The 24,443-nt window shown below is 31.5% G+C and overlaps 2 protein-coding genes across 2 annotated transcripts in view; both read right to left on the minus strand.

Moving 5' to 3' along the window:
• LOC111697443 (FK506-binding protein 5) overlaps positions 1–7,839 on the minus strand; it is a 30,426-nt gene extending 22,587 nt beyond the window's left edge. The window contains exons 1-5 of the mRNA XM_023467466.1: positions 7,782–7,839; positions 3,419–3,467; positions 2,029–2,145; positions 1,724–1,785; positions 887–957 (exon numbers count right to left, since the gene is read on the minus strand). Of these exons, the coding sequence (XP_023323234.1) occupies positions 887–957; positions 1,724–1,785; positions 2,029–2,145; positions 3,419–3,460 (292 nt within the window). The 5' untranslated portion in view covers positions 3,461–3,467; positions 7,782–7,839. The remainder of the gene's footprint in view (positions 1–886; positions 958–1,723; positions 1,786–2,028; positions 2,146–3,418; positions 3,468–7,781) is intronic.
• A 1,566-nt stretch (positions 7,840–9,405) lies between these two features.
• LOC111697458 (golgin subfamily A member 6-like protein 22) lies at positions 9,406–23,843 on the minus strand. Its single transcript, XM_023467481.1, has 14 exons — positions 23,723–23,843; positions 23,394–23,475; positions 22,956–23,042; positions 21,029–21,101; positions 19,828–19,891; positions 19,184–19,275; positions 18,738–18,866; positions 15,405–15,500; positions 14,985–15,098; positions 14,291–14,461; positions 13,065–13,178; positions 11,906–12,172; positions 10,704–10,822; positions 9,406–9,475 (listed from the first exon to the last, which is right to left on the minus strand). The coding sequence occupies exons 1-14, from the start codon at positions 23,766–23,768 to the stop codon at positions 9,406–9,408; spliced, it is 1,524 nt and encodes a 507-aa protein (XP_023323249.1). The 5' UTR covers positions 23,769–23,843.
• Between the last annotated feature and the right edge of the window lie 600 nt (positions 23,844–24,443).

A 24,443-nucleotide genomic window follows, 5' to 3' on the forward strand; every position in this document is an offset into this window, starting at 1 on the left:
TGTACTGTACTGTGTACTGTACTGTGTACTGTACTGTGTACTGTACTGTGTACTGTACTGTGTACTGTACTGTGTACTGTACTGTGTACTGTACTGTGTACTGTACTGTGTACTGTACTGTGTACTGTACTGTGTACTGTACTGTGTACTGTACTGTGTACTGTACTGTGTACTGTACTGTGTACTGTACTGTGTACTGTACTGTGTACTGTACTGTGTACTGTACTGTGTACTGTACTGTGTACTGTACTGTGTACTGTACTGTGTACTGTACTGTGTGCTGTACTGCACTGTGTACTTTACGGCACTGTGTACTGTACTGCACTTTGTACTGTACTGTACTGGATGCAATACTGTACCGCTTTACACTGTGAAGTTTAAAGTGTAGAAATTACGTACTCACTATTTATCCTTGCATGCTTAGCAAACACGTTTTTATTTTATTTTTGTCATATTTAATACGTAAGAGAATTATAAGGGACAAAAAAAGGTTTTATCTCATTAATGTTGAAAAATAAAATGAACCCAAACCCCACCTTATATGTTTGCTTGCCCCTGTTTATTTAAAAGCGTGGGGGACTGAAGCCTATGCTTGACCCATGCAAGATCTAGGCATAGTTAGCTTGTTAGGCAGTAATACTTTAGAAATCTAGAAGCTTTTTCACTATGCACCTTTTTTATTGGGGAGGGTGGCGGAGAAATCCCACATAACCTTCATCGTTGGGGGTTTGACATTAAATTTTAATGTCGGCATTAATAACATTTAAAATGGTAGATGGGTCAAAAATATTATTTTAAGATTAATAATTAAAGATTAAAAATAATTATATTGTAAAAAATGAAATTGCATCATTCTGAATAAGAGAGATATGAATGTTGCAACTGCCTGACTGTTGAAGAAGAATCCAAGACCAGGCCCTCCACCAACTAGAGATTTTTAAACCCATATCTAACATCCTAAAATATAAAATTCAAAAATTTGAATCACCATATTAAGCCATATCAAATAGATTGTCAAGTACAATAGATGGCAACGAAGAATTTGTACACTCTCAGTACAGCTGTATTCTTACGCCACAAGTGTCAACTCAGTTTTTGTGTCCGACAACATTATTATTAATCGTGTTAACTTTAGATATAAGTGCTTATCTTACAGTGAAATAAGTTTAATTTTTTGTGCTCTTTATTTTCTGATTTTACACTTTTTTATTTAAAGTAATCAACTAATGTGAGAACATATCGTTTTCCTTGTTATATTTGACACTTGTGACGTCGTGTATAAGTGGCCCATTTCTGTGTTGCCACCAATTGTACTTGATCTATTTATTTTATTTATTCATATTACAACCAACAAGTATTCTGCATGGTATTTCCGTATTTATTATTTTTATCATAAAATTCAAACAGGCCCGTAGCTAGGAATTTTCAAAAGGGGAGGAGAAAAATGAAGATACATGATGAAGGGAAAAGGGGGGCACGTGTCCCTGTGATCTGCCCCCCCCCCCCTCCTCACTGGGTATGGCCTATTATAACTATTTAAATCCTCTATCTTTAATAAATTACGAGTGATCTTTTTTTAAATTTTAATAAAAATTATGAAAGTTAGAAAGTCGCCATATCACTACCCGCCACCGTGGCGTCACTTTAATAGCACCTAGTGCAAGTGGCCATAAATGGCGTTTTTTATTACTAAATTTAGGATAAATAGATGCTTAAAGTAAACCTGAGTTGTTCAGCATAAATAGCTTCTCTTTCCTCCAGCTCCCTGATTAGCTGCTCTTGCTCCTAGAACACCAAGAAACTAAATATTGCATGCCGCATTTCATATTTCAAATGACGGAATAACTTTTTTCAACCTGATGTTGTACACATTTTATCATGTAAACTTTAGTTTTCAATTTAGCAGAATCGAAAGCTTGAAATAATGAAGGTCTAAGCATACAATTGGAATAGAAAATTACAATTTGCAAGAACATTTCGTGGAAAATAAATATCTATTATCATTATTATTATTATTATTATTTCTACCTGGAGATGCATCTGAATGGCCTCCATATCCTCCATGTTCCTCTCCTCCCTGGAGAGGGCATCCTCCAACTGCATCCTCAGATCCTCACTACTCTGCCTCTCATGAATCAATTCATCCTAGATCAGATATAAAGAGTTAAAGATAAATGAATTTAAAAAGATTGTTCAATATTAAAAAAAATAAACAAAAAAGTATAATTTTGGAACTATCTCTCTTCAAAACATAATGGTTAGATTTACAGATAGAATCCAGCTTTCTGGTCCAGAATTTCCTATATCTTTGCAACACAATGTCGTAGACCTTAGATATTTCTAACAATATGTATTTTCTGTTATATTAAATAATCTAAATTCAGGGGAAGAAAGTTCCATACCGTGGTTTGGCCCAGACCTGACTGCACTGAGTGTCACGTTTTGGGGGCCAAATGTGCAAAGTTATATTTTTTAATGTTAATGTTAAGTTAATGCTACATTTTTTACCAAAAATCTAAATACTAAACCCCTACGAATAACTTAATTAAGTTAAATTAAATTCCAATTTTTGATGATAATTGATTTCATTTTAGAGCATGTCACATTTTTGAAGCAAATGCAAAGTTTGGTCGCAAAACACGTTTTGGAATATGTCGCATTTAACAGATTTAATTCAATAATATTTTCAAACATTTACACAATTTGGTAACAAAACAATTAAGTTTAATGTATATTGTAGGATTTAAATAATAAACAATATAAATGTAAACAATATGTTCTGTTTTGATATTTCAAATATAACGACTTAAAACATTGAAAGATTCTAATCATAATGTTATTATATTGTTTTTACAACCAAATTGGACAGAAAAATGCGGGAAATTTGTTATTGAAAATGGAGGAAACTTGAAATCATGATATCATCTGCAAGTATTTAAAAGTATAATGTTATTGAAAATGGAGGAAACTTGAAATCATGATATCATCTGCAAGTATTTAAAAGTATAATGTGCCAACAAATTTTAGAATAATTTAGAAGATACAAATATTTTCATTGATTCATGCTATTTTGTAAATTATGAAAGTTAATTGATTCAAAAATGGATTGAGTTTCTATTGAAAATCAACGCTCATTCACAGTTTAATTTTGAGAAAAGAAGTAAATAGTGTTATTTGTAGTTTTCGTCGTGCTTAATAATATGTTGGAAATAGTTTCTTTAATTGATATTTGGTCATTGCACAGGAAGAATTACTAAAACGTTGATCATAACTCACTCAGTGTCAGGTTTGGAACATAAGCACGGTTTGGAACTTTCTTCCCCTGAAGTTTAAAATATCAAAGGTTTACACCGTCAGGTTGCAAAGTTAAGGAGATTAGAAAATTTAATGTTGTGGCAAAGACTCAACTCCTTTTTACCTTGATAATTTGACTTCGTTCCAAAGCCCCAGCGTACTGCATCTCCAATCTAAATAAGATGATATTCACTCAACAGTACTGCAATGAAGACAAAAATAAGATAATAAAACTCTTATATATGAATTGAAATAAAAATATTGCAATGTTTTGAGTACAACATAACAAAATACTTTATGCAAAGTACAATGTAAACAGTACATTATTTTAAGTACAATATACACAATACTTAATAAAGATACAAAAAATGATTGCAAATTTAATTGTATTTATATCTAATATTTGTACAATAATTATATCAAATTCTGAAATAAAATAAGTAATTCAGATAAACATATTTAAATTTAACATTTTTATAAACAATGCCATCTCCTTATTGTGCTGCCAGAATATTCATATCTGATTTGTGAACAATGGTTACATTTTTAATTCAATCTTTTTCATTTGTATCTTTAATTCCTTAAACATCAATCTATCTTGAACCCTGCCTGCGGCTGTAACTAGGTTGTTGAAAATGTGATCTTTGATCTGAAAGATCATAAATAGAACGGATAAATATACATCATCACAACAATTTGTTTCAACTTCAATGCTAGTTTGAGAACTCAGGGTGTCCCACAAATCCATAATGATCCAATTTTTAATGTTTATTGTATGTAAAGATATTCTTTTAAAACGCTATATATTTGCTCACTTTTTTGAAGTTACTGATTTTTAAAGTTTTCCATTTTATAATTTTCCTTCAGATTTTTTTATATTACGATGATTTGTCTCAAATTTAAAATGTTATCATTGATTTCCTAGAAAAAAACCTATAACTTTGATAGAAAGGGGGTTCACTAAAGCATAAAAACCTATAACTTTGATAGAAAGGGGGTTCACTAAAGCATAAAAACCTATAACTTTGATAGAAAGGGGGTTCACTAAAGCAAAAAAAATGATGCGAAGGGATTGACTCTAATTTTCTAATCCCTATATCTTTGCAAGCAATGTCGTGGACCTTAGACATTTCAAACTATAGAATTCTGTCAGATCAAATAATCTAAGGTTGAGATATCAAAGGTTTACACCATCAGGTTGCAAATATATTGAGATTAGAATATTTGTTGCAAAGAATCAATATTCTTTAACGGCACATCAATTGAAGTTCAGGTTTACGTCCTGGACGTTTAATAAAAACTAAAATGCTAAATATTTTGAGAAAAAAACTATTTTTAGTAAACCCTCTATGCGCAGTTTACAACAATCTGTTTCAACTATTACCCAAAGGAAGTATGGCGTGCACACTCATAAATATTTTCAGTTGTTGATAAAGATCTTGAAGCCTGGTGAATTATTACAGATTAATCCCGTATTAAGGTGTATAGGGCCCACCCAGGCTAGATATATAGCTTAACAAGGTTAAGTATACAGTGTACACATATTGTTGTGAAGTTCAATCCTTATCTTTATTATTAATCTTTAATTTAACTTTTTATATTTATTATTTATGGACTCACTCATCTTTCATGCTCCATTTTAATTACTTCAAATACATTGCTTCATAAAAACTAATTGTGCACTACAAAAGTGTACATTTGAATAAAATTATAATTATATGGGCGCCTTTTTTAATCTTTTATCAAAATATAAAAAGACAAAGTATCAAAATTCAAAATGTCAATTTAACTTTAAAATCAAGAAATGTCAATTTAACTTTAAAATCAAGCAATGTCTTTACTTTAAAATCAAGCAATATCAATTTAACTTTGAAATCATGCAATGTCAATTTAACTTTAAAATCAAGCAATGTCTATTTAACTTTAAAATCAAGCAATGTCAATTTGACTTTAACATCAAGCAATGTCTTAACTTAAAAATCAAGCAATGTCAATTTAACTTTGAAATCAAGCAATGTCAATATAACTTTAAAATCAAGCAATGTCAATTTAACTTTAAAATCAAGCATGTCTATTTAACTTTAACATCAAGCAATGTCTTAACTTTAAAATCAAGCATTGTCAATTTAACTTTAAAATCAAGCAATGTCAATTTAACTTTAAAATCAAGCAATGTCTATTTAACTTTAAAATCAAGCAATGCCAATTTAACTTTAAAATCAAGCAATGTCAATTGAACATTAAAATCAAGCAATGTCAATTTAACTTTAAAATCAAGTAATGTAAATTTAACTTTAAAATCAAGCAATGTCAATTTAACTTTAAAATCAATAATCCCAATTTAACTTTAAAATCAAGCAATGCCAATTTAAATCTAAAATCAAGCAATGTCAATTTAACTTTAAAATCAATAATGCCAATTTAACTTTAAAATCAAGCAATGTCAATTTAAATTTAAAATCAAGCAATGTCAATTTAACTTTAAAATCAAGCAATGTCAATTTAACTTTAAAATCAAGCAATGTCAATTTAACTTTAAAATCAAGCAATGTCAATTTAACTTTAAAATCAAGCAATGCCAATTTAACTTTAAAATCAAGCAATGTCAATATAACTTTCAAATCAAGCAATGTCAATTTGACTTTAACATCAAGCAATGTCTTAACTTTAAAATCAAGCAATGTCAATGATTTAACTTCTTCGTATTTAAGTGCAGTAATATAAAGAATGGGAATAGGATCGATTAATCTTGAAGTAGAAAGGGACTGTACACGTATTTACAAATTCCTTCCATTTATTGAAGAATAATAATATCTCAGTGATCCTTGATGCAAACAAAGATGTAGATGGTATCATTTTAAATCGGACATGATACTATTTTTATAAAGAGTAACAGTTTAGAATACGTCTACGGTTCCTTTAAGACCTTAAATAGATCTCACATTATGTTCTTGCACAAGCTTAAGATGGAGTAATTATGAAGATAATAAAAAGATTTAATTGATAATAATTTAGGAACAGTTTCAACTTTTAAAGACCGAAAATGGGGGTGTTAAGGGGGGGGAATATTGCTCAAAAGGTTAATTTTAGAAAAGACTATTCCGATATATTTTAGCTTTCGTCAATTTTTTTTTGCGAAAATAGTCTCTTTAGCATATACTTAACAATTTACATTCCTAATCAGCTTTTTGAAATTCAAATATTTGTGGCTTCTAGGAGACTCAACAAAATCTTTTGGGTCTGTTTCAATTTTTTTCAAAAATTTTATTCAAAATGCCTAATTTTTCTTGGACAAACATAAAAGCCTTAACAAAAAGGAATTGTTCATTTAAAAACAAATAATTGGGAGATACCCTGCGTGCAGGTGGTCCCGTTGATCATAAAATTGGACATTTATGCCACATTCTTTAATTCATGAGAATAATTTATCAAGCAAAATTCATATTTTATTGTTAATGACCTAGATTAATGGGCAGTTAAACAAAGTGTTCTGTATTGTATTCCACTTAACTGTTTCAATTATCAAATTATACCTTTCAAGTGTTAAACCATGACCAGTCTCTTTCAATATAAAGATATAAAGACATTTAATCCGGTGTTTCAGAAGGGTTGACATTCCACTGAGTTCTTATTTAGTTCCACCCTAGACATATAATCCTTATCCCCCGTCCACCCCTTTTACCTTCCCCCGTTACTCCACCCCTCGATACACCCCCCCCTCCTCTTCCCCCTGTTCTGGCCTAAAGATGACCTGGCGCCCTTTTTTGCCCTTCTTGCGAAGTTTTGGGTAAAACTGTTAATATATCTTTTTGTTCTTTATTGTTATATTCAGGAATGAGGGGTTGGCAAAATACAGGGTTAAACTAAACACCTTAAAAAATGTTTAAAAATCAAATCAATTTAATATTTTTCTTTAATATAAGTACAATTACTGGATTTTAATGCAAAGAAGATATTTTGATTAATAGTTGTTAAAAAAAACTTAATTGGTCACAAGAATTTAAATATGAGAACTGATACTGTAGAGCTATAGTACTGTTAAAGAATGTAAAGCATAAAACAGGCAATACTCAGGCATACAGATACTGCATGAAGAATAAGGCCAAAAACGGCCTGAATACTCTGATTTGATCTCATATTTTACAATTCAAATTTTTTCCTGACTTTTACACGACTTTAACCGTAGAATTGAATTGAATTGAAACTGGTAGGAATGCGGGGTTTTGTGTGTACAATGTGAACTATAATTGGTTTTGCGGATTTATCAGATTATATAAACATTGCTTGGAATTAAAGCAGACAAATCTATCAAATTTGGAATGACAAATCCACAACATCCATTGGGACAATTAACAACATTGCATTAACCGTTAATTCATTCATTCATTTACTAGTATGCAACTTAATTCAATCGGACTAACTAGACGGAATTTGTTTCAAAAGATTCAAATTATTTCTGGATGTATGAGATGAAAAGAATTACTTACGTCTGGGCTTTTAATCTACTGTCATTCTCAGCTTCTTCTAATTCACACCGCTCCTCAACAACCTACATAGTTTAGTTCAGTTTAGTTTAGTTTAGTTTAGTTTAGTTTAGTTTAGTTTAGTTTAGTTTAGTTTAGTTTANATCATACATAATCGAGAGACATTCCGTGCAACCTAATTGTATACTTAGGAAATATAGATGCATAATTCATATATATAATATATAGATATATATATTAATAATTCATCTATAATTCCTATGTATACAATTATGTTTAAACTTTTAGCATAAAATCTCAAATAGTCTTATCCTAAGATTAGTGTTCTGCTAGGTCTGAATATTGTCCTTATATTTTTATATATGTATGTGAATATACGAATATATCTATATATAATCTTGTTGACATGTATCTATAATAAATCCTTGTATGCATCTCTAGTTCTGTTTGTTCAACAATTATCAATCTATTAAACATAAAGGTTCCATTAGAGTTCACGGAATAAAAACACTTGAACCTTATTGGCATATAGATAGATAGATAGATAGATAGATAGATAGATAGATAGATAGATAGAATATAAGACACAAACGTAAGACAAATATAGAAAATGAGATATGGATTAGGAAGAAGAAAGACATAATATTCATAAAATCAAAAAAAAATAAAGTACCATTTTTAAAAGAAAATACGTTAATTAGGATTTTGTCAGTAGTTTTAAAAGTTATACAACAAATGTTTAGAGCTGTGTTTGTATATATGACCTCAAATATATTGTTAGGATTACCTTTTTGCACATTTTCAAATGTCAAAGCCCAACAAAGCTTTATTTTATATCTATCTTTCATCTTTGGATATTTGAACGGCGCTTAAAATCGGTAATAAAGTGTCTTTTTGTTCAATGCTTATAGCGTACTTAGGCTTCTTGAGCGACAACTGACGCGCTTTAAAATCAAGGCTTTGGCCTAAAAACCAGATACTTTTAAAAATATTGGCTTAGCTTAAGAGACCCGAGAATTTCCGGTATTAAGGATCTTTTCTTGATTCCAATTCTGTCAATACTCGAAGTATACATAATAAAATCTCGTGACAAGTTTTCTGTATTGATGGTTCAGATATCACTAGGTCTGAATATTGGCTTGGCCATGAATTTGCGAGAGGTATCCTGCTGAGTTGTGTGTTCAAGATTTAGCATCTCTTAACTTTCTATAGTTTACCAGGTTTACCAGGTTTACCAGGTTTACCAGGCTTACCAGGTTAGCCAGTTTTACCCGGTTTACCAGGTTACCCAGGTTTTCCAGGTTTACTGGGTTTAATAGGTGTTTACTGGGTTTACCATGTTTACCAGGTTTACCAGGTTTACCAGGTTTACCAGGTTAACTAGGTTTACCAGGTTTACCAGGTTTACTAGGTTTACCAGATTTACCAGGTTTACCAGGTTTACCAGGTTTACCAGGTTTACCAGGTTTACCAGGTTTATTAATGACTGATGTAAGCCCTAATGTTCTGTGCGAGTTAATGAGTCAATTTTTAAAGTGTCTGAATTTAGGATCATTTGGGTCTGATATCTGACAAAATTTTGCAAATTATATTTTTCTGAAGAACCTTCCTGAAAATAAACATTGCTCTAAGCTCTAATTGCCCATTTTTGATAGTTTTCTGATCTGATATACAAGATCTTAACCATGGATATATATCTAAAGTATTTACAAGGTATAGAAATTGTCAATGTGAGTATACGAGTTATATAAACAATAAAAAATATTGTATAAAGACGTAGGAATTTTCCTTGGCAAACATGAAAATTGTTACATTTTATCCATTTTCTGAGTGGTTCTAATTTGTGTCAAAGTAAAATATACGCAAATCCGGTTCCCTCCCCTTACTTCTACTCACTTTGGAATGTGTTGTATCTATGTTGTGTATATAGTATGCCCCCATATAATATATATCCATGAATTATAATCAATAAACTAAGTTTAAGATGTGTATCAAGAATTATTTATGAGATCAAGTGTCGTTACACTTTTATCATGTCGTAAATAGTTTTATCATGCATTTTATGCTTTTAATGTCAAAACATATTTGTAGACTAGTGTGATATATGCCAATCGTAACATATTTCAATCATGTTTTCTATGTCTAAACTATGTCGTTATTTTTTTTGATCATGCTGTTATATATTTCTATCATGAGCTTTTATATTTTAAACAAGTTTAATATCCAATGAATATAAATGACGACAAAAATGTTTCTTAAATCATGAGGGTGTCAAAAATATTTATTTGACACACAAATATGACTATTTCAAGATTAATTTAAGCCGGCCGTCTTTAAATGTCTTATTTACTATTTAATGGTTTGGCAAAGAAAAAAAAAACACTTTTACAGTTGCATCAGATCATGAATATAAGGAAATAGACAGTATAAATATCGTACAGTCTTTTGTGAATAACTCTGTATATTGTCGTGTGCTTAATGTCCTTTGTTAAACAATACACGTTTTTGTTAACTTTTCCTTTCAGGTCTTAATTGGTAGAGTTTGGGAAATATTTAATTAAAATGTATTCAATTTTCAATAGAAGGGGATCATTCATTTGGCGTTCTGTCCCATTTTGCCAATTATAATGTCTGTATTTATACTATTTGCTTTGGGTGATTAGAAGGCGACCCTGTACTTGAAATGTACCGAAGTTACAGAGTGGTTGAATGTTGTTTTGCCGGATGAATCCGTCAATATTTAACAATGAAAAATCCTCCAAAAGATTGTTGACAAAAAAGTGTACTGCACTTTTGGGTAACGAATAGATACGATCATACGTACGAGTACAAATTCTTTCGAAAAAAAGAGTATATATTTTGACCTACTTATTTTTTAATGGTTGCATTAAACACATTCAGCTTAAAATGATAAAAATGTCAAACCTGGTTGAATTTATTCTTTTGAGCTCTTCGCAGCTTCCAAATTTATCCAAGCTGCTCTTTTGCTGGCTGCTTCTATCTGATAACTGCTCATTGTACTCTTCCTCTCTATCTTCATCAATCTGAACATGAAGGTGTCACACAATGCTTTTTAGTTTGCATCATGTCCTTTTCAGGCCATCTTCATGTGTACAAGCAATAGATTCAAATCATGCAATGTTATCCTCAACTCAGTTGGTTTTATCACATTTCTTCTCCTCCCCTCATTCCATTCTTTAATCTCATTTCAGAGAATATATACGACCACAGAGTGATTATCAAGATTGTTTTGAATATCTGATTGGCGGCCATATTGGTTTGATTTGGTTTGGTGGATTTTTATATAAATTCGCCCCTCCCCCTGATTGGCGACCATTTTGGTTTGATTTGGTTTTGGTGTATTTTTACACAAATTCCCTGATTGGAAGCCATTTTTGTTGGATTTGTTTTGGTGGATTTTTGTTTGATTTGTTTAGTGGATTCTGGTTTGATTTGATTTGGTTTTTATACAAATGTACCCCTCCCCCTTAGAGTAAGGAGAGTGGCGTCAACACCCGTTAATTGGTTAGTTTGTGGTTGTAAAGTCCTAATGCTCTCATGAAACATGGGCGTTTACGGATAAAACATCACGGTTAAACCTCTAGAAGTAGAAAGATGGATATATACAGATGAAGAGAAGTAGAAAGACGGATAGATAGAGATGAAGAGAAGTAGAAAGATGGATAGATAGAGATGAAGAGAAGTAGAAACATGGATATATAGAGATGAAGAGAAGTAGAAAGATAAATAGATAGAGATGAAGAGAAGGAAAAAGATGGATATATACAGATGAAGATAATTAGAAAGATGGATAGATAGAGATGAAGAGAAGTAGAAAGATGGAAAGATAGAGATGAAGATAAGTAGAAAGATGGATAAATAGAGATGAAGATAAGTAGAAAGATGGAAAGATAGAGATGAAAAGAAGTTGAACGATGGATAGATAGAGATAAAGAGAAGTAGAAAGATGGATATATACAGATGAAGAGAAGTAGAAAGATGGATATATACAGATGAATAGAAGTAGAAAGATAGGTAGATAGAGATGAAGAGAAGTAGAAAGATGGAAAGATAGAGATGTCATGATGAATGTTAGGAACGCCCTTTCTGTGTTTTATAAACAATACCTGGGGCTCAAGCCGTGAGAAGTTATTTATTTCAAGTTCAAGTTCAACAATATTCCTTCCTTTCATGCCATCTTGAACCTTCTCCTCCTCCTCCTCCTTCTCCTCCTCCCTTTCCTCCTTCTCCTCCTTCTCCTTCTTCTCCTTCTTCTCCTCCTGCTTCCGGAGCAAGGATTTCTCCGTGTTTGACTCCAATAGGAGGGATGAATCAGATGTCTGCTCAAAAATTCCACTTTCCTCCATTTGCTCTTCCGCTTCTTTATAATCAACCTAAAGTGAACCGAATCAGCTTAATTAAAGCTGGAGGATAATTTGCTTTGAATAAATTAAAAAAAACGGAAAATTTGTGAAATCAATAGTGTATTATGTTTAAAAAAATGTTTATTTTCTTCTTTTTTCAACTAATTTAAAGAAATGGGAAGAGGGGGGGGGTTTAAACAATTGTATATTTGTATATTTTGACACAACCCTTTATGATCCCCACACTAACAGTAATAACACTAAAATTTTATTCATCTTTTTACTCTTAAAATTACAGGTCCCTAAAGGGAACGGTGCCAAAAAGGGCAAAAATAACAATCTGAATTTAAATAGAACTGCAAGAACTACAACCTTAACCCTAAACTCCAAAAACCTAAAACTAAAAAGAAGGCTCTAAATTAAATTATAAAAAAGAGGAAAAGACCATTTTAAAAAAGGCCGACCTATTGTTGAATACGTGTTCTCGTGTAATAATTTGACAATACAATAACAATGATACATTTAACCCAGTTTAACCCTGTGTATTATCCAAATTATCCCCCCCCCTCCCTCTATTCCAAACTGTTCTATACTGCAAGCATATACAGCATATGGGGGGGGGATATTGGGTATCTTTAAAGCAAAGTTTATTTTGTCAAGACTTAAACCTGATTTCAAGTCACCCTCCATGCAAAAATCAATATAGATATCAATGTTTTTGCTTTGTATAAACTGTTTATTTTCATTAGCAGTTAGTCTACGAAAGTCACTTGCGCATTTCTTGCTTAAAGAAAGAAATAGAAATAAAGACTTTTCCATTTCACCTTTTTATCAGATTAAAGGTTTAAGGGTACCGTTGTATTTTGGACATCTTTACACGGAGAGTCACTTAAAATTACGCTTACAGTCCCTTTAATCGTACCTTCTGTTGATAAAGACGCTGAGAATGATGATGAAGATGATGAAGATCTAAATCACTGCTCTCGCTGTCTGATATATCTGAGGACACCCCTGAGCTGGTCTCCTTACTGGAAACCTGGAAAATATTACATGAAACTAAACTTTTTAGTTAACAATCTTACAATATTTCAAACACACTCAAGAGCTAATGAAAAATAATTTTGGTTTTAGATCATTAAATGCATTTTTTTAGGAGGTCGCAAATGAAAAAATAAAATAACGTCAAGCCCCCCCCCAAGTTTGACCACTTTTTGAATGATATAGACAACGTTTTTCATGTAGCATATTTTCATTAAACTAAATGTAGTATCATCAACACAAAAGTATTATTTCGTCTAATCCATGCCATGCCATAGGACCGGTTTATGCAGTACAGGCATATATATTCAAACAAATGCATCCTATCTGCATCGGAATATTGTCAGTGTGTTTTCATCTCTTATTAGATTCCGTTAAAAAATAGCGTTATAGACATATCCGGCCTTAAATATTCAAAATTCCTGGTCCAACACAAAAGTGTAAAATTGCAAATACGTCAAATCTTCATTTATTGAGTGAAAATGTGTTTCAAAGTTAATGCTAACTGAACTTTTTTAGTTCACTGGATCTATGTTACAAACTATTTTTGTCCACATATTTCAGATTCTTTTTATATTTTCGTGTATAGGTGTAGCTAGTATTTAGTAATACAATAAGATAGAGAGAGATAGAAGCAACTTTAATTTGTAAAATAATGGCGTGTGGGATTTCATACATTTTTTGTGTCAAAGCGAGATTATAAATCCGCAAAATACAACTATTAAAGCTGTAAATTGGACTTTTTACCTTTCTAACCAAGGATGTTATTATAGAGTAAAGGATGGAATCCTGCAACTTGGATAAATGGATTGGACACGAGGGCGGGGGGTGTTTTGTGTTAATGTTATTAGCTGATATTTAGAATTACAAATTCCAAGTTAAATTTACCGAAAATTTCAGATTTAAAGAGAGTGTCATTGTAGTTTTAGGTAGATTCACAAGGGCACCCTTCAAAATTCTATTTGATTAATAATGTGGAAGATATTGTCGTTTTTCTAGCTTGTATAGCTGTTCATTTTGACAAGTTCCTCCTTTGTTTTTGCAGCAAATGTAATTAGAACATGGAGAGCCACTAGAAATCACGTCTACAGTCCCTTTAATAGATTTTACCTTTGAATTAAAGTCTCCTGATTCTACGCTTTCCCTCCTGTTTCCTTTTCTGTACCCTCCTTCTTCTATTTTCTTAACTTCCTGTTCTTTCATCCTGTTCTCCTGTTCGTCTAATCTTGAATGCTGTTCCTTTATAATTCTTTCTTGATGAGAATACCGTTCCAGCACATCCTAAATATAGTTAAAAAGAAATAAAAACAGTTTTCAAATTCTTAAATTTTGATAATTTAATCCTCCTCCTCTCCTACCATCTGATGTCGTGGACCTTTCAAACTAATAATTCAGATAGATCAAATTTTGAAAAATCAAATGTTGACATTATAATAGTCCAAATTTATTGAACAGCGAGAAATAGTTGAACTACGTAGACCACTTTGTTTATTAGGTCTGGGCCCGAATTTAATTAATTTGAGCTAAGTCCCTGAACTTCCTACTACTGGTTCAAATTTAAACCAACGACTGTAAGTTAAAAATTGAGTAAAAATTTATCATAAATACTAGTTCCAGTTCCTAAATGAGATATCCTTGATCATTCTGTTCTTTATTTCGAACAAACTTTTTTAATTCTTTTAGTCGTTGGATATCACGCGTCGGAGAAAAAGCTAAGGTTTTTACCCACTCTAAACATTGTGTACTGCAATAATCTGCAGTACATTGACCGAAGAAACAGACATGGTTTAAGCGGAAAGTTTACCTGATACATCTGCTGTTCTGCTTTAAATCCTTGTCTTTCAATCTCTAGTTTTTGTAAACTTTGATCATTTTCTCGTCTCAGGTCGGAGCAAATCTTATCCTGTCTCTCTTCAATCTAAATAGCACGGTATTTAGTACAGTCAGATTGAAATCAGAGTGCTTCGTACCACTCTTTAAAGTTCATAAATCAGCCTTATACAATGTATTGTGAACAGGGTCAACCCAGACCAAAATATATTTTCAAAATTGTGGAACTATAAACACCTACTTTATATAATCTATGAGGTTTAAATCATCATCAACGCCAAATTTTAAATAAATCTTTCTGATGGATCTGCTATTTATGTTATTCTATTATCAAAAATAAACTTGTTTTCCCCCATATATAATTATATAATTTTTCCAGATTTGTTATATTTACCTGCTTTTTCACAGTGTGGAGTTTATCTCTCTCCATCCTAGATTGTTCAAGCTGCTGTTGAGTTGTAATTAATCGAACCTTTAGTTCCTCTACCTCCTAGTATTATTANCTCGTAGCTCTCTTAGTTTTAATTTTATGCACAAGTGTAATAAAATATAACTTATTTGGATGCATTTATTACAAAATCAGAACATTTTTGTTCTTCTCAACAGCTCTTCAATAAGAGAAGCTATGATTGAAAATATTTAAGATTTTTACCTTACTTGCACTTTCTTTAGTTTGACATGCAATATTACCTCACAAGTATTCCTAAGTTCAAGTTCAGCTTGAATAGCTCGTGATTCTTCTCTCTGCTTTTTTAACTCTGTTTTCAATGGATGTATCCTGGGTGGCTTCTGTTTGTGAGGCAAAAATAAATAAAGACTGTCAGAAATCGTGATGCTTTATGATTAGTTGATTCAGAGAGACAAGGATTCAAATTTAGAGGGACTGCACGTATGATTTGGGGGTTTAAAAAAGGAAGATTAAAAATTGTTCAAAGAGGCCGTTCACTTATTTGTGAAATTCTTAAATATAAATCAGCTTTTTCTCCGTCCACAGTAATCTTTGAAAAGTAAGACTAATACCAATTAACAGCTGTTTAGTTTAACATGAAATAACCCAAATAAGAGAACGGTCCCTTTAAAAAAGGATCGACCGTTTAGGCTTTAGATATATTTTAATGAAATCATTACAAATTAACATTTGTCAAGCTTAAAAAAATACAAAATTTTCTCACATTTTTGTAAGCTGAAGATAATGAATAATTTAAACATCTTGATAAAAGAATAATTTATACAGGGAACACCAACGATTAAAATCTTCTTTACTTGTCATCATAACTCCACTTATTTGCCGGGCCATCATAACTCCACTTATTGAACCGAATAAATTTGCTTTTCTCATACTTGTTTGTTAAAACTAGAGGAGCTACAAGGTCACAAAGTCATACCAGTAACGTAGCTTTGTCCTTCTCTTTCTGTCTAGCTTGTAGTGTGGAAAGAGGGGGATAGGTTCATGATAAAATAGAGCTTTTGTGTCACGTGATTGAAATGAGGAAGGGAGGAATGATTTTGAGTGTATCAATATCAATAAAGTGATTAAAGAAGGAATCAATATGGTTACAGATTTGGGTGTTAAAGTATTATTTCCTTTTGTGATGATAGTCAGATAAATCATAGTTTGATTTAGTAGGTTTACCTCACAATATATTACAAGTTTTAGTTTAGAGTTTAAAGGTATACTTCACAAGATTTTACAAGTTCTAGTTTAGAGTTTAAAGGTATACTTCACAAGATTTTACAAGTTCTAGTTTAGAGTTTAAAGGTATACCTCACAAGATTTTACACACGTTCTAGTTTAGAGTTTAAAGGTATACTTCACAAGATTTTACAAGTTCTAGTTTAGAGTTTAAAGGTATACTTCACAAGGTTTTACAAGTTCTAGTTTAGAGTTTAAAGGTATACTTCACAAGATTTTACAAGTTCTAGTTTAGAGTTTAAAGTTATACCTCACAAGATTTTACAAGTTCTAGTTTAGAGTTTAAAGGTATACCTCACAAGATATTACAAGTTCTAGTTTAGAGTTTAAAGGTATACTTCACAAGATTTTACACGTTCTAGTTAAGAGTTTAAAAGTATACCTCACAAGATTTTACACGTTCTAGTTTAGAGTTTAAAGTTATACCTCACAAGATTTTGCAAGTTCTAGTTTAGAGTTTAAAGGTATATTTCACAAGGTTTTAGAAGTTCTAGTTTAGAGTTTAAAGGTATACTTCACAAGGTTTTACAAGTTCTAGTTTAGAGTTTAAAGGTATACTTCACAAGATTTTACAAGTTTTAGTTTAGAGTTTAAAAGTATACTTCACAAGATTTTACAAGTTCTAGTTTAGAGTTTAAAGTTATACTTCACAAGATTTTACAAGTTCTAGTTTAGAGTTTAAAGGTATACTTCACAAGGTTTTACAAGTTCTAGTTTAGAGTTTAAAAGTATACTTCACAAGATTTTACAAGTTTTAGTTTAGAGGTTAAAGGTATACTTCACAAGATTTTACAAGTTCTAGTTTAGAGTTGAAAGGTATACTTCACAAGATTTTACAAGTTCTAGTTTAGAGTTGAAAGGTATACTTCACAAGGTTTTAGAAGTTCTAGGTTAGAGTTTAAAGTTATACCTCACAAGACTTTACAAGTTCTAGTTTAGAGTTTAAAGGTATACTTCACAAGATTTTACAAGTTCTAGTTTAGAGTTTAAAGGTATACTTCACAAGGTTTTAGAAGTTCTAGTTTAGAGTTGAAAGGTATACTTCACAAGGTTTTAGAAGTTCTAGGTTAGAGTCTAAAGGACTGCCAACGTTATTTCGAGAAATGCACTATTTGGAAAAAAAGGCATGTTCGAATGCCTAAGGTACCCTCAAACTAAATCTGATATTTTTATTCACTAGCCATGCTATTTGAATTCTCAAGTCGCTTTAATAGAGAATTCTTCAATTTCAAGATAGAAGTACATATCTTGATCATTTTTTTATCGAACGAAGCTAGGTTTAAAAGGTTGTGAATCGAACATGTCCTATTGAAATTGGGCTCAATTTAAATTGCGTCTCTAGTCCTTGGAAGTTTAATTCCCAATCATTTATAATCTAAAGGGTGTCCCAACAAAGATGGGAATTGAGATACGACTTGAATATCGTCTTTGATTTTCGATAACTGATTAATAACATAAAATGCATTGAACAAAGATTGAACTTATAATAAGATTTTATAAATGTGTTCTACCTGTTTTGTATCTCTAAATTTGAGGGAGATATTAAACCTTTGAATAGTTTTGTTGATTTTTAATTAACTGGAATCTGGACAAATTTACTAATATATCCGTCAACTTTGAAGGTGAACCAAATGGTAGACCACATTTTGGAATTCCCGAGACTAGTAGTTTACGGTGTTAAATGTTTTAACTATGATACTACAAAATCATATTTACGAAATAATCCCGCTTGGAGAAAAATCGTCATAAAACTCCCTATTTTTTTTGACACCCTGTAGTTAATCACTTTAAACTATACAGAAGGAGAATATCAAATTTATACGACATTACTGGTACGGTCTTGAGACCTTGTAGCTCTTTTAGTTTTAATTTTATGCACAAGTGTAATGAAATATAACTTATTTGGATGCATTTATTACAAAATCAGAACATTTTTGTTCTTCTCAACAGCTCTTCAATAAGAGAAGCTATGATTGAAAATATTTAAGATTTTTACCTTACTTGCACTTTCTTTAGTTTGACATGCAATATTACCTCACAAGTATTCCTAAGTTCAAGTTCAGCTTGAATAGCTCGTGATTCTTCTCTCTGCTGTTCCTTGCTCATGGAGCTGAGAAGGTCATCCTGATCCTTCTTTATCTTCTCCAGGTTCATCTTCTCCCCCTAGAGTTGATAATGTGTCGGTTTGTTTTTGGATCGTTTTTTCTTATATTTTCTGTCGTGGTCAAAATTTGTCATTGTGTAAGAAAAGCGATTGTTTTTAAAATTGGTTATTCTAAACATGTGCTTTTCTTACAATTTGACAAATTTTAACCCTGACAGATAATATAGGAAAAATTGAAACAAAAACTATACAAAACGATAGTTTTTAAAATTTTCTTTTTTAGGATAACAAATTTGAAAATCGTCCTTAATTCATGGCAGTTTTGAAATATTGGAATATATTTATTAAGTTTAAAAAAACCGATTAACAAGACTACCTGTAGTTCCTGGTTCTCCTCTTTCATCAGTTTAATCCGAGCTAGCAGTGTCTCAAACAGAGCTACTGTTTGTAACAACAGAGATTTTCCTCCTAAATAATAGATAATAGATTCATAACCAAAAATTGCCAGAATCAGACGACTTTAAGTTTATATCACTTGTAATTTTATACGTACAGTAAAAGCAGACCACAGTTTGAAATTGGTAGGACTAATAGGACTGTTTTGTTATTATCGCTTCATTATTCATATCTTTTAAATGAAATTGTAAAGTCGTCTGATTAATTATTAACTATTCCGGGTCTTTCTGATTATGACGTCATTTAAATTATTCGTTTAAAGGAACTGTAAGTGTAATTTACAATGGTACCCTTGAAAACTTAATCTAATCAAAAATGTGGAAGATATCGTTGTTTTCCTGTTGAAGATAATATAATTTCGTAATTGCTTCGCATTAGCAAAATAGAAATAGAAATAAAAATGAAAACAGTTTTATAAAACACAAACATGAATTAATTTAAACTTGATCAGACAAAGCGTTAAGGGTACCGTTGTAAATCGGACATGTCCGTATTTTCTCGGAGGGTCAATTGAAATTACGCTTACAGTCCCTTTAATTAGGGGTAAGGACAATTTTTTCTTACCTGGTTCTGGAATATGTTTCATCAGCTCATGAAGCTTCAGTTTTGTATCTTGGATTTTCTCATTCTAAAATTCAAAATTATTTGTATAAGTTTATACTTCGTAGATAATTGTTCTTTAGATAGATTTTCCATTGATAAATATATAATATGATACATTAATCATAAAGATACCTAGATTATAAATATGTAGATAGATATAGATAGATAGATAGATAGATAGATAGATAGATAGATAGATAGATAGATTGATAGATAGATAAATAAATATAAGTATGGATAGATAAACAGACAGATTTCTGGATGATGGAAAAATAAAAAGATAGATCGATAGATAGGTAAGATATATGAAAAGCCTGGTTGTATGCCTTTTTCTGCTTGTATGCCTGTAACTGCTTGTAACTGCCTGCATATTGTATAACGCTTGAAAACTATTTGCCCCGGGTTAGATTTCTCTCTATTCAAATTAAAAACACAATACAACATATTAATAAAAATACAAAAAAATTTAGATTATATCTCCTTTGTATTGAGTCAATAAAGCATATATTTCAAGGGCAAAGATTCTTTTTTAATAATTGTTTGCCTTATTATTGGTATTATTATTATTATTATAAATCTTTATAATAATGAAAATACCAATAAATAAGGCAAACAATTTTTTTAAAGGACTGGACTTGAAAGAAAAAAATTAACATTCAAAATTAGATAAAAACTATCAAACTTTTATTAAGGGCAAAAACAGGGGAAATGTAAAAATTGTACTTAGTATTTTCAAAAATTCCTATACAATACAGTAGCAATACCAATAAGGCAATTATTCTTGTTGCAATAATTTTTACCATTGTTTTTAAATTATGAAGTTATCTATAAAATAAAAAAGACATTCGTATATATATAAATGTTGAGAATAGCCAGAAACTTAGGATAGCCGGGGGGTGTTATAGGCTAAAAAAAAAATTTAAAAATTTTTGCAACTTTTATCTTTCCCAAAAATTAAGATTTTTTTTTCACGGGCAACGCCGGGCCATTCAGCTAGTAAGACATACAACTTGAAAAGAAGACAATAATCATTCTACTATTTTCTGGTTGTCACTGTATCAAATACTAAAGAGAAATATTGCACTGCTCAGTAATTCAAAAAAAGCTCGATTCCGTTCAATTTCTAAAAAATTAAAATTTTTGAATTTCTTTGTATGCTCACCCTGAAATCTCTATGGGTCTCTATGATATCCTCTAGAGTAGTTTGTGAAGAGCAACCAGAGTCTACATTACCACTGCAAATAAAAGTATGTCTAAAATTAAAATTAAAAATTAAAAACATATTTTTGAAATGTATCTATATAAATTTTGTAATCAATACCTTGCATGGTAAGAGTTTTGATTGCCAAAATATATTCTACGAAATTAAAATAAATATACTTGTTGAAAAGCAATTCCATTTACGGATTTGGTGCATTTTCTGAAGACATATATTCATACATATATAATATAATATATATAGCTCAAATTCATGCCATTTCATCTATCACATCCATATCTCATGCATGGAGTAATACATACACTTTCATGGAGCGAGAATCAATTAGGTCGTCAAATCACTATGCTTTTTTGTTCTAAAATTTTTTTTAATTAAATATTATCAATAATACCCTTAACGTCTCAAATTGTTTGGTTTTGTCTTGACTATTCATTGATGAACATATTATTTTCTCATAATTAGCTTTTAAATACTAAACCAAGCCATGTGCACATATGTGATTGCACGAAATGGCTCGAACGCCTCTCCATATTAATCTTCTCCGTAAATGTTACAACCGAATTCTCTTCTTGTTAACTATGTGAATGTAGTTGAACTGGCTCGAACTCCTCTCTATAAGTATATACTCCTTGGCCAGACGCAAGGCTCAAACTCCTCTCTATATTCATTTACTCCATGAACAGACGAAGTGGTAAGAACTCCACTCCATTTTGATTTACACCGTGAACAGTCGAAATGGGTCACATTCCTCTCTATGTGTATCCACTCCGTGAACAGTCGAAATGGGTCACATTCCTCTCTATGTTTATCCACACCGTGAACAGTCGAAATGGCTCACATTCCTCTCCATATTATCCACACCGTGAACAATCAAAATGGCTCACATTCCTCTCCATATTATCCACACCGTGAACAGTCAAAATGGCTCCCATTCATCTCTATATTTATCTACTCCGTGTACAGTCGAAATGGCTCACTTTCATCTCTTTATTTATCCACTCCGTGAACAGGTGAAATGGCTCACATTCATCTCTATATTTATCCACTCCGTGAACAGTTGAAATGGCTCACTTTCCTCTCTCTATTTATCCACTACGTGAACAGTTGAAATGGCTCACATTCTTCTCCTTATGTATCTTCTTCATGAACAGACTAACATTTTCTATAATCATCTATTTCGTGAACATTAAAACGATATGGACCGAATTCCTATTTTTTTGTACTTCGTGATTAGACGACATGGCTTGAACTCCTCTCCATATGTATCTCCTCCTTGCCTAGACGACATGGCTTGAACTCCTCTCCATATGTATCTACTCCTTGTCTAGACGACAAGACTCGGTCTCATTTCTATATGTTTCTACTTTGTGAACAGACAAAATGACTCGAACATCTTTCTATATTTATGTACTTCGTGTTCATGGAGGCGACATGACTCAATCTCCTCTCCATATGTATCTACTCTACTTGATCTATCCTACCTTTAACTGCAATTCTTTTCATCAAATTCCTACAGAATCATTGTATAAGAAGAATCCCAGGATATTATGGTTCGAATCTAGCTGAAAACTCGACCCACGCAAAATACAGTTTTTGCGAAGACAGATCTAGTTTGTCAGCATATCTTGAGTCAAATTTGCAAATCACGAATTCCTTATTTGTAAGATGCATATTTATTCTTTTTTGATGATCTTTGTCTAGTGTAAACAGAATGTCTACGACCAATCACAAAAGACGATAAGTAAATTTTGCAAAACAGCCTGAAATCGCATGTTTGCTGCGGTTCCATATCTTTTTAAAAATTGTCGTAATCTTCCTAAATTCGTCCTTATAGCTCCGGGGTTCATTTTATACTCTTGTCGTGGTTTACCTGTGGATAGAGATAGAATCCTTTTCCTCTTTCCGTCCTAGCTCCGGGGTTCGTTCTCTGCTCTCCCTTTGCTCTAGTTCCAAGAGTCTAATACAATCATAGATTAAGTTTTTTTCGATAAGTTGTTCTGCCATTATGTTGTTTTGTTTTATTTCATGTATAGAAAATATCCCAATTGAGTCTTTGCCACAAATTCAAATTTCTATAACTTTATCTTTGTAACCTTTGTTAATTCTAACTTAGATTATTTGATCTAACAGAACTCATAGTTTGATATATCTAAGGGGTCCGACATTAGTTGCAATGATATAGGGATTAGAAAATCAGAGCTTGTGGCAAAGACTCCATTTCTTTTATGAATTCCTGTCATGGCATTGCATAACCACCTACCCCCCCCCTTACATCCCTCAATCTTCTCCTTCCCCCCCTGCAGTTTACCTGAACTCCAATAGATCTGAAGTATCTCTAGCATCTTTCAATTCTGTTTCCATTTTCTTCATTTTCCACGCCATTTCTTTAGCTAAACAGAAAAGTTTTTGTAATGAAAATTTACTAGCGGGAGAACTAGGCTACCCAAGGTTTATATTATGATACATAGTGTCATAGATAATCCCGCCGTTTACCCGCGCTTGGTATTAAATCATGATTTTGGCTTAGGTTCTTGTGGATTTTCAAAATTTGCATACATGTATTTACCACCAGGGTACCAAGTGTTTACTCAAAAATATTCAACCAATTTGGTCAAGCCTATAATCGTTGTCCTGTACCTTGTCCTGCCAGCTTTGAGTGTTCTTTGTCCAGATTTCTGTACATCGTCTCATAGTCAGGCGTTAATATCTAAATATAAATAATATAAAATAATTAGCTTAATTAGCTTTACTTTGATAATGCTTTGAAAGTCGTTTAATTCGTGGAAATGGGTTTAAATGCCTAAAAGCACATCTCACTGTTTTAAACTTGTCAAGTTTTTTGTTTTGTTTTTTAGCTTTGAAAAGGGAACTTATTACTTGCCTCAAAATCTTTGCACCTATGATATTTCAAACTATGACCTCCTGATTTAAGAGAATTCAAAGTTGGAACCTTCAAGAGTCTACGACACTAGGTTGCAAAAATATGATAATTAGAAAATTAGAGTTTGAGGCAAGTAGTTAGTTCCTCTAAATGAATTTTTTTTATTTAATTTTTGTTATTATCGTTCTTGAAGGACTGATAGAAATTAAGTTACAAGCCCAAGTTATTCTATCTACAACAGTTAACAACTTTTTTACGAATAAGAACAATTTACGAATGTAAAAATGTAACTATAAAAACAGGCTTTTAAGTTCTTTTACTATCTTTATTTATATTTTTCCTCCTCTGATAAACCTCCCTTCAACTCTACGATTATTAACATGCGGGATATCGAGGTAAGATTAAATTAATCTGAAGATTAAGCATTGATCTCGATATTCAAAATAAAAGAGTTCCAAGTTCAGTTTCTCCAACTCT

Source organism: Eurytemora carolleeae, unplaced genomic scaffold (assembly GCF_000591075.1).
Source record: "Eurytemora carolleeae unplaced genomic scaffold, Eaff_2.0 scaffold45, whole genome shotgun sequence".
NCBI classification, from domain to species: domain Eukaryota; kingdom Metazoa; phylum Arthropoda; class Copepoda; order Calanoida; family Temoridae; genus Eurytemora; species Eurytemora carolleeae.

Excerpts from the sequence above, each read along its gene's own strand:
- LOC111697458 (XM_023467481.1), bottom strand. The coding sequence starts at position 23,768 with ATGTACAGAAATCTGGACAAAGAACACTCAAAGCTGGCAGGACAAG. Across the intron at positions 23,043-23,393 it reads TCAGATCTATTGGAGTTCAG|ACTCTTGGAACTAGAGCAAA; the intron begins GTAAACTGCAGG and ends TGATTGTATTAG. Across the intron at positions 13,179-14,290 it reads CAGGAGACTTTAATTCAAAG|GTTTCCAGTAAGGAGACCAG; the intron begins GTAAAATCTATT and ends AATATTTTCCAG.